The sequence below is a fragment of the Falco biarmicus genome, chromosome 6 (genome assembly GCF_023638135.1).
Source record: "Falco biarmicus isolate bFalBia1 chromosome 6, bFalBia1.pri, whole genome shotgun sequence".
NCBI lineage: Eukaryota > Metazoa > Chordata > Aves > Falconiformes > Falconidae > Falco > Falco biarmicus.
Window position 1 is genome coordinate 1,954,446 of NC_079293.1, and position 11,048 is coordinate 1,965,493.

The 11,048-nt window shown below is 42.6% G+C and overlaps 1 protein-coding gene across 2 annotated transcripts in view; it reads right to left on the reverse strand.

The window, feature by feature from the left end:
- FUT9 (fucosyltransferase 9) overlaps positions 1-9,792 on the reverse strand; it is a 120,005-nt gene extending 110,213 nt beyond the window's left edge. Inside the window, exon 1 of one of the 2 annotated variants that reach the window (XM_056344671.1) lies at positions 9,599-9,792. Coding sequence is in view for 1 of the 2 variants with exons in the window: in XM_056344670.1 (XP_056200645.1) it covers positions 8,401-8,545 (145 nt within the window). In the remaining variant the exon portion in view is untranslated. Of the gene's footprint in view, positions 1-8,400; positions 8,757-9,598 lie in introns of those variants that run through there. The other variant, XM_056344670.1, reaches the window with a different exon arrangement.
- Positions 9,793-11,048: the final 1,256 nt, after the last annotated feature.

Genomic DNA, 11,048 nt, shown 5'->3' on the forward strand with positions numbered 1-11,048 from the left:
TAGTGATGTGAAAGGTAATTAAATTTAGACTTATTTGAAAGTGTCAAGATGATGTGGGATGAAGCAACCTATTCTGATAACAGGTAGTCTCCCAGTTTCAAGTTGTACTTCTAAGACTGGCATTTGTCTCCTCATTTGGTAATCACGTCTTATAAATGTGAAAAAAAAATGTGACTGCTGGTATCTTCTTTGGTTACCCACCGATGTAGTTTGCAGGGTTTTGCCAACCGCTTCTTTGTATTTGAACTGAGTTGACTCATTCATACTGTAGTTTATATGTACACACACACCAACCATTTTCCTATTTATTTCATCGTCTGCATGAAATTAAATTACTCTCAGGCTCATGCTGGGTATTATCAACTATGTAAAAATTCCCAGCCCTGAGTTTCATAGCAGTGTTGCTGTGTTTTGCTCCAATGTGAATCAGTTTGGAATTCCTTCCCATCGACTATTGGTACCACTTGTCGTGCAAGGCTTAAAGCTCCCTTGTCTGGAAAGATCTACAAAACAGATTTAATTATTATTGTTATTTTTTTTATTATGGTTGCTTTAACAATACAAATGCTCTCAGCTACTTGCACTTGCCTGCCCTAGGATACCTGCGGAAAGAAGGCTCTTCAGCTCAGTGGGGCCTTAAGGAAACACACTTTATCAAGCTATGTGTATTCTAACTAACTGTCAAAATATTTAAAATGTTTTTTCTGTAATCTTCTCATTGCTTTCTCCTGAAAGACTCTTTAGCTAGAATCTCAAATACTATCAGCTTGCTGCAAGTGGGCATGTGGACCAGTACTGGAGGTCCGTCAGGTCAGGAAGGCATGTACAGAGCATCCAGGCTCAGCAAGGTCAAGTAATGAGGAATTTTGGCTGGGTCCCCCAGGAAGCTTTGCTGGGGAGGCAGCTGGTCATTCCTTTGTTCCCCACACGTGCTGCGCAGCAAGGGTGGCTGGTAAGTGGCTACAGGGGAGGCACAGACACCGCCTGGGAAGTGCAGTTTGGTTCCATCCCTGAGATCCTCCCTTGCAACTCTTATATCAGTGCCAATACTCAATGTAGGACATCAGCTGTCTTAGCTTAGCTGGTTGAGGTCAATGTTGTTTGGGGCAAGCATTCTCACTTAAAATTCCCCTAATTATTGCAAGTTCTAGAATTAGCAAGTTTATTATGCTCCAAAATGGCATTTGTTGGATATTACTGCATTTTCTCTCTCCATTCAGCTAAACAGTGTTGCTTGAAAACTCTTTTTTAAGCCTGGTAGTTGTCAAGAAACTAATTAGCATTTGTGTCAGAGCAAGCTTACTTCATTTTACTTACACATTGGCCTTTAAACTAGGGGTATTTAGAACTGCTGAATAATAGTGTTAAGCAGCTATTTTGTGAAAATCTTGTATTGCCAGCTTAAATAAATCGTAAAGTTTGTATAGCTAGGTTGATAGTCTTGGCTGTTTAGCTGATAAATTTTATTCCAAATATAACAATACAGGCAGCAATAACAACTTGATTGCTTTCTAAGTGTAGTTGGATGTGCTCTCATTCCATTTAAATGAAATATTCAGCAGTAGTGACCATAAAATATTTCCCATTTCAAATTCTTAATTTCAAAAAGTTCATGATTTTCCATTTCCCAAATTAAATTAGGGATCTTCTATTATTGATTCATACTAATGCCAATTCTAATTTCAAACCATGAAATATTTCTACTGAAAAATAATTTTGATGGAGAATTCCCAAACAAGTTCTACCATCAATTCTACACTCTGCCTCTAAGCAGAGACTTCCACTGCTTTGCCAAAGAATAGCAAGGACTCAGTTCTATGAAGTCAGAGCAGTTGTCACGAGTAACCTGTACACAATCAGCCAGTTTACTGGAATAAACGCATTCCTAAAGCTCTGCATCTCACAGTTTCATGACTGATGCCTTCATTCAGCGCTATCTTAATTTTAAGGAAGGTCTTTCTTCTCCTGTAGTTTAAGCCACTGAAGAAACTTCACTAAAATCCTATTTCGACAGAATATGCAGTTACACTGGTATCACAATGCTCCACAAAATTGAAGTAATTTTGCTGAAGTCTTGGTTTGAAAGAATAACCTCAAAAAAAAAAAAAAAAAAAGTTTCTGATATTTTGAGACACATATTACAACATTTTACATTTCATCCTATCCAAAACAGTTTGGGGTAGAAACTTGTTTCTTGAGGACTTCTATACTTGTGCCTTTCGTTTCAAAAGGAGATCTTTCTGGTTTCAAAAACCTCTTAAATGTCACCCTGATAAGCAGAGAAAACTGTTTTTGTTGCTTTATAGGCCTGCTTCACCCCATGTTGTCTGGCATGGTCTACTTGCCACCTGCATCCATCTGTCCTTGGTTACTAATCTGCCCTGGGTACTGCTGTTGGTACCTGACTTCCTAAAATGTGGTGACTCATCTGAAGAAAGTCTTTGAATATACAGGGAGTTAATGCTGCTTAATTATTTAGAAGTTTTTTTAAAAATATTTTTAACTCCTACCTAGTGTCTCCATCTGGGGTGAAAAAGTGGGTGAAAAAAAGCTGTGGGAGGAACTGTGGGGAAATGTAAAGACAAACCTGTAAACAAGATCCTTAGTGATTATTTTATTATAAGTATGGGCAGATTTCATTCAAAGTAGTTTAAATCTCTAGCTTGGAACTTTAGTTCAAAGCAGTAAGAAAGACATCATGTATTAAATAAACTTGGACTAGATTTATGTTTTTTAGCTAAAGAATTTTTAAGTATCACTCACAGTTAGCCATTAAAGCACACTAATCAACAGTCAAATATAAGCATTATGCAAAATTTGATACCAGTTTTTGCTAATCACTAAGAAGTCTATATTTGTCATTTGTTCAGATTTTTAATTTGGGCATTTTAATATGACAAATCATGATTAATGTTTTAATGTTAGCTAGATGCTTTGTGATAGAAGTTGATATATAAAGTCCCAAAAATATTTTCTAGGGTTGTCTTATTAGGTAAATAAAACAATAATAAAGGTGCTAGATAAATACAAAATTTAAAAAATACATTCCGTATTTTAAAAACCAACACTCATTTCCTAAATAAAAAAAATAATTTTGAAGGAAGTATATGTACTTCAAAGTTTAGACCTCATAGATCTCTGCATTTGGTCTAACACTGGAATGAGAAAACAGGCTTCCCTGTGGTTTCAGTCTAAACGCACTTGCTCCATTTGAAACTGCTGTAGTTGCTATCTTGGATAAACTAAAAGGGAGAAGACATCTGCAAAAAAGACAAGAGACCTTTAAGCAGCTGGATTATCACTTAAATATTCATTTTCAGTGTTCAGTTGGTGGCTTTCCTTAGTTCAGTAGCTTAACTTACATAGTGGATTTAGATTGTAGTATAACACAATTACAATAGTTTTAAGTTGGTTGTTTTGGGGTTTTTTTTCCCAAAAGAGCATAGGCTTAATTTATAAAAACCAAGCCATTATACATAAAAATCTATTACAAATAACTGATTTTATTTGTTATTTATTTAATTTGTTTTCTGAAATTTTCTGCTGCTGAGTAGCAAGTATTAGGGAGAAAAAAATCCAGTCCAAACATTAGTATTGGAATGTTTTAAGTTAGACAGGTATGGCAGCGTAGGGTTAAATCATTGTCTATGTTTGTCAGATCAAAAATATAGCATTATGTGGTAATGAAATAAGAACAGGTATAAGACTCTTTGCTCATGGATTATACACGTATTCCAGAACAAAATATCTGAAACATGGAATTAACAGTCTCTCTACAAAATATATAAAAAATTAAAATAAAATAAAAATATTTATGTGTTATTAGTTCATTTCTCTCTGGTCCAGTTTGTGAAACACAAGCAAGTATTTCCAGTAAGATATCCTTGAAGAACTAAATGTCTCTGAGGACTGGTAATCACATTTTTGGAGCCTTTCACCTCTAGTTCACTGATTCAAATATAGCCAACACGCAGTAGAGACGGAAAATCATTGGGATTTGAAAGCTGGTTTGTGGCCTGTGTGAAATGAACGGGTTATTTCATTCCATTTCTTAGAGGATCTTGAAAACACACTCAGTGCTTTCAAAAGTATTGGCGCTGAGAATACCGAGCTCCTCGCAGAATCTGGCCAGGTCTCCATGGAGCCACAACTGGGGCTAGTTTCTTTGAAGATGACAGAGGCCAAGGCTAACAAAATCCCATTCCAGGCAAATTTCCTCAGTATGTTGACTACTTGGAGAAAAAAGGCTCTTAGCCACCTGGAAGATCTCGGTGGGCAAACATTGTCTCCACGCCCAGTACCCACCCAAGCCGGGCTGGAATGGCAGCTCAGTGCTGGGTCACTGCACCGTGCTGCTGCTTTCTATGCTCCACCAACGCTGCGTAAACACAGTTTCATTTTCCATTTCTACCAATGCAGTACTGTTCATTAGCATTAAATATACTTCATTTAGGAGGAAAAACAGCAGAAAGACACCACAGAAATGACTATGGGTTTTGAGGGTAAAAGTGTGTTAGTCTTTTTTTTTTTTTTTTACACCGAGGTACACACCTAGTTAGGAACAGTTAATAAATTGTCCTTTGTCAAGATCATACCTATCATATTCTAGAAAACCTATCTGACAATAGTTTTTCTCAATAGCTGCAAATTATCTCAGTTCCGTTTCCCACTGAAGGCTTTAAATTGTCTCCTTTATGATTTCATTTCCTTTACGTTAGGGACTTTTCTTCACAAGAGGTATCTTTCTTTTTAAGAAAATATAGTCATTTTTTCTGAACATTTAATATGTTGTGTTAGGAGTTTCCTCAGAGGAATGAAAGAAAAGTCTATCTTCATTAACTGCTAAATATAAAGTGGGGAAATTAAAACATTTGGATGTCATGTCAGCTATATACATTGTTTTCTATGATGTCACATTTGATTATTTTTTTTATGACTTTGACAGCATCATATTAAAAAATTGATTGCACAATGACAGTACAGTCTTTGAATTATTCAGGTTATGAGTACACTCTTACAGGAAGACTGTTTTGTGTTTCTTGCCATTTCTGAAAAACTGACATTTAAAAAAATGTAAAAGGAAAGGGAAAATGATTGCTAATAACTAATTAATAACTCAAGCTTGGCAAAGGTATCCTCATTTTAATAGAATATCACACAAATTAAAACCAGATTAAATGTAACATGCAATGTATTTCAAAAGTCACTTGAAACATAATTCTCAGGGTGACATTTTGGCCCCAGCGAAATTGATGGCAAGACTCCAATTCAGTTTTGGTGGACCCAGGACTTCCTTCTAACTGAAGAAAACATGTACATTTCCAATCTAATTTTAGAAACTGTCAGAATTCTTGTGGTACTTAATTTAATTAGCTTTACCTGTCCCTTCTCTTAGAATAGGGTCCAGGTACTAATGCTTACTGAAGCCAATGGGACCTTTTCCATTCGAGTCCCATAAAGGCGTCAGACCCTTAAAGTTGGAACTTCTTGAATAATTTCAGTGTTTATACTATTTTCCTATGATAGCTGGGTTTTGCCAGCTTTCTTTTTTGTTCCATTTTACCTCTATCTAATGTTAAATAAGTGCAATCTGTTGGTTCGCTTGTATCAAATAACTTCAGCTGTAACCCTTTTCAGAGCATCCAAATTTGTCTTTTCTTCATTACAATTTAAGGTTATTTTTAAATTTCTAAGGATATTTTTAAATCACTAAAGTTGGAAACATCTGTTCTCCAGCTTGATTAAATTCAGCTAGTCCTTTCATATCAGAACCATAAACCAAATAATGCCATTTTAAGAAACATGTTATTCCCATGACCTAAAAATGAAATTTTAATGGTATCAGATATGAAAGTAGCACTCAAAGTCAATCCCTTTTTCCAGTAAACCTGACTATTATTTGACTAGTCGGTCCCAGTAAAACTGCTCCTAGCTATATATACATTATTCTTTCTCACAAGAAATATCTCAGTTGAGCTGTCTGGGCAGGTAAGAACTATAGGCTTGAGTACAGCTCAGAAAGGTAAAGCGTGGAATATTCCATACAAGACATGAAATAAATCCTTCCAGCTACTGCATGGGGAAAAGTTCAAATTATCTTTTCACATCCTGGCCCCTCAAAAATGGTTAGCAGAGACCTTTTGGATTCTGCTCACAGCGGTGCCTGGGGAGAATCTCATACTAATTTAGCTGGGATCAGAATCATGACCACAGTTATACCAAGAGATGTGCTTGTATTCCCTTAGAAATATCTGAGGTTTTTTTAACAGTTTAGTTTGTCATTCAAAATATAAACTTTGCTGTTCTCATTTATCTTCCAACATCTCTTGAAGACAACAAGAGTGCCTGTTTTCATTATAAGCAATGAAAATTAATTACAGATCACTTACACCACATTATTTTAGTTCACCTATTTAACCTGAATCTGGTCTGTTTCAACACATGAATGATCCTGGGACATTTTTTCATTCTTAAATGAACAGTTACACACTGGTGTTGCTTTCCTACTGATAAGCCAACCTTATTTCAAAATGTACAATTGGAAACAAGATATCACAATTCAATAATGTTTCATCCTGCAATATCAATATCAGTCTGCAAATATTCTGCAGGAAATAAAAATGTGAGAGTGTTCAGGACAAAATCCTTCTGTCCTTATCATTTACTGCTTACCCTCTACTCAAGCAAACTCCAGTTGAAGACAACAAATGGTACCTATACAAGTGTAGAGTAAAAACTGCAGAGTAATATAGCCCTCTACCAATTTCATGTGCTTTTAACATCCATCCTTGTGAAAGGCTTCACAGTTTAAACAGTTTCCCCAAAACACTACTGACTAAACTGAAATCAGAATCAGAGTGTTTCCCTTACAACTATTTGTGGTTTATCTGAGAACAGGCTGATCATTACAGGCAACAGAGAAACTTACTTTCGTGATAACCTTTAAATCTTACGGTTTCAGACTGCCACCAGCTGTGTCAGTTAGGATGTGATGAGACCTTTTTGATGAGTTTCATGCAGATTCCTCTGTATCACAAGAAAAATCATCATCCTGTAACTTGTACAGAAAAGCTAAATCTACAGAATTACAAGCTTTCCCTTCCCACAAATGTTGCGTGTAACTTGTATGTAGAACCACTTGAATCCCTTTACCCAGTGTAATGCAGGAGTAAGAAGTCCTTGCAAGAAAGAATTCTATGAAAATGTATAAGCGAAACGCATTAAAAACCCAACACAAAGCAAAAAAATCTGACAAAATTTAACAAAAAGCAGAAATTGTGGGGAAAAAATAATGACATTTTCCCTTAGTCTCCTTCAGTCTTAAGTGTTATCACAGCACCAGCTTCTGGAGAAGGGAGTGAAGGTTTAGTGTGACTCATATTTGTACTTGTTGGCTATTTGGCAAGGAGGCAAGAGGTTGCTTTTTTGGGGCCTTTTTTTGCCGCCCCCCCCCCCTCCAGGTCTTTAACATTACTCTAAGCCAGAGATGCAAAATAGAAGAGGGAAGCGCTGCTGCCATAACAACCCTTCTCCACAGGAAACTATTGGGATACAGATAGTTACTACACTACCTACAACCAACCGTGTGCATCATGACACAACCAGAAAACGCTTTTCGGCCACAGCATCCCATCGTCCACACTCCCGGCTCAGGGCAGTGAAAGCAAAACGAGCACAGACTTCTCCCCCCGCCCCTCCCCAGCTTTATTTAATTAATTATTTACTTGGGGCGAGTGGTGGTGTCAGAAAAGTCCATTTGGGCCCCGAGTCCCGCCCGAAGCCACCTCCCATGGGAAGAGCCACGCTCCGCTGCACTCAGCGGACCCGCGAGTGGGACCGGGACCCTCCGCCGCCTCCCGGGGGGGCGACTCCGGTGAAGCAGCCAATTCTGCTGAGCCGGGTTCGCCCCACCTTCAAATGGTCCTTTGCAAAAGTTCAGGCTCTGCCCCCTCCCCCTAACCGCCCCGGCGGCGGGGTGGGGGGCGCTGCGGCCCGTGGATGGGGGGACCCTGGCCCGGCCGGGGAGCGGGGCTGTCGGGGTGTCTGCGCGTGCGGCTGTGCGTGTGCGAGACCCCGGTGGGAATGGGCAGCGGTGCCCGGGGGGGGGGGAGCAGCGGGGCGGGAGCCCCTTCCCCCGCAGCCCCCATGGAGCCTCGGGGACACCCCTGTTGCCCCCCCGGACCTTCCGGCCCCGCGGGGCGGGCGCAAGCCCGGGCCGGGACCCCCCGTTCCCCCGGGGGCGGGGGCAGGCGTGAGCGCGGCGCCTCCTCTCCGCGCCCCCCCGGCTCCCCCAGCGCTCATCCCCGGGGCCGCTCCGGGATGGGAGGCGCGGAGGAAGGAAGACGGGGGATGCGCGGCAGGTGCTTTTTGGGGTGGGGGGGGCAGGGCCCGGTGACTCACCCGTCCGAGGCGGGGGCTGCGGGTAGCGCGGCGGCGGCGCTGCCCCCGGGGCGCGGGGGGCGGCGGGGCAGGAGCAGCAGCGGGTGCGGGAGCAGGGGGGAGCGGCGGGGCCCGGGCTGCTCCTGGGCGCGCTCTCGCTGCCCATCCCCGGCGCTGCCGCCGCCGCCGCGGGAGGAGGATGCGAGGGAGAGTCAGCCCCGGGCGCGGGCACGCGCAGCGGCGGCGGCGGGGGGGCCGGGGAGCGGCGCGGAGGCGCGCAGCGGAGGGGGAGCAGCTGGGGAGCGCGGGCGCTCGCTCCTGCAGCCCTCCGTTTCTCGGCCCGTCATCCCTGCGTCCCTCAGCCCTCATTTTCTCATTCTTCCATCCCTTCTTCCTCCAGCCCACCTCCTCCCATCCCTCCATCCTTCGCCCCTCCATCTTTCCATCCGTCCATCCCTCACTCCTCCATCCCTCCACCCGTTATCCCTCCATCCCGCCATTCCTCAGTCCCTCCGCTCCCTCGGCCGCGGAGCCGCGGTGTCCGTCCGTCCGTCCCCCGTCCCCCCCCCAGCCCTCCGCCGCAGGGTGGCCCCGGAACCCCGGGGCTGCGGGGGGCGCGGAGGCAGCGCCGGTGGGCGCGTCCCCCCCGGGAAGGGCGACCTGCCCCTCTGAAGGGCAGGAGGTCCCCGGCCCCGCTTCCTCGCCGCCCCCTAACCCCGAGGGGGGCAGCGCTGCTAGCGCTTGCCCATCCTCCCCGTCCTTTTTTCTTTCCTTTTTACCCACTCGGCAGGAGGAAACAAAACCGTGCAGTGGCAGGGAAAAAAGGCGGTAAACAAGAGGAAAACATATAGCTTACAATAACCATTGACTATATGGGCAATAAACCATGTACTGGAGTAGTTCTTAAAAGCAGTCGTTCAAGCCTGCTCCTGAAACCTGAAGGACTTCCCAGATTATTTATTTAGGATCAAGAGTAATTAATTTGACATTAAAAATAAAAGAAAGGACTGCTGAAAGTGCATTGTGTAAACAGGAGACCTGTAAATCAAGTATGTCAAATAAACAAGCACACCGCAAGCTGGCTAGCAAACCTTTATCCTTGCTCCGAACTCTCCTTGCATTATATAATGTTGATAAACTGCTGCAAATACATTTGGGGAAAAGACACTGTGATGACGAGACCATAGTGCTATCTATTAGCGTACACGAGTAGCCTTACCTGCCAAGCAGTTGCTTCAGACGTTCATCCGTGCATTTCTCATCAGCCCTCCAAGTAAACAATTTACTAGATGCTCAGTGCAGACACATGATACCCTGGTGTCAGTGTCTCTGTCCTAGATGTTTCTGAATGGCTTGTGGATTATTAACTTCCTATGCTCCTCTGCTCTGCCTCGTACCAAGAGCCGTGCAGGTACCAACAGCTCCCACTTGTGAAGCCAGGGAAGAGAGAGATTGGGTAGATTTCCACGTAGCTCCACATTTCAAACTGCTGATTTGCTGTAAGGGCTCCAGTCGCTTAAGAGAATTGGTCTGGTCTTCTAACAGGTTTATTCCAAAAGACAGCCCTGACCCAGAGTTCACCAACGACAATACGAGTATTTCTATAACCGTGGTGGGAATTGGTTCAAACCACTGCGACTTCACTGTTGGCGTGAAGGCATTTCTGAGTGCCACTATTCTAGTAAGAGCTAGTAAGAACTAGTAAGAACTCCTGGGGAAAAATTAAAATTACTAAGATCTGCATCTTTTTCAGAAAATCATTGAGAGAAGGTCAAGGACCTGCTTCTGCTCCCTTGCAGCTATTCGCAAAAATATATACTAGGAGGCCCATTATAACCCCTGGCTAGAGGATGTCCTCTGGTCTCCACAGGCTCAACCAAGCCACCTAATGCAGTCAGCAAGGGGAGGGAAAGAGGGGACACTGTAAAATTATTAGGTCAGTTTTTGGGCACCTGTAAAGCCAGTAGGAGCAGGACTCAATGTTTCATTTTGAGCTATTGCTACTTGCAAGGAAATTCCTAACAAAGCAATCTTTTGGCATTTTTCTCTTCTCTGGTCTCAGTCCTGGGATTATGTCTGAGCACCCCTTTAACTTGCAGATTTCTGTTATTTCCCCTGTGCTCATTGCTCCCCCACCCTTCTTCTCAAGAGATGGGAGTAGTCAGGGAAGAGAAAGGAAGGGAAGGGAAACTGGGCAGTGGGAAAGATTTGGGTTCTGCATAGATAATAACATCTTTGAGCAAGAACTGATCTATTATGAGTGGCACAGAAACCGGCTTATATTTTTTAAAATAGTTAATACAGGGGTTTAGTATATGTAATGCAGGTTTTAATACAGTTAATTTTCTTTAGTTCCTCTCTTGCTCTGTAGTTGCTGATTTAACAGCTCCAGTAGGAACAACCGAGGCCAGTGTAGCAGCCCGGTAGTGACAGTGATTCCTGAGAAATGGGAGACTGAGTGCAACATTTTTTCCTCTGAGATTCAGAATAGGAAATGAACCGCTGAGGTCCTGTCTATTCTCAGATGAATGGCTTTAGCTCTTTCCTACCTTTGACTACAAATGTAGTCTGCACCAAAGCAAGCACATATATGCCCACAGAAAATGTGTTTTCACCAAAATTATTTTGTTGGAGATGTGTCAGTTCTTCAGGAAATTACAGGGCTCACT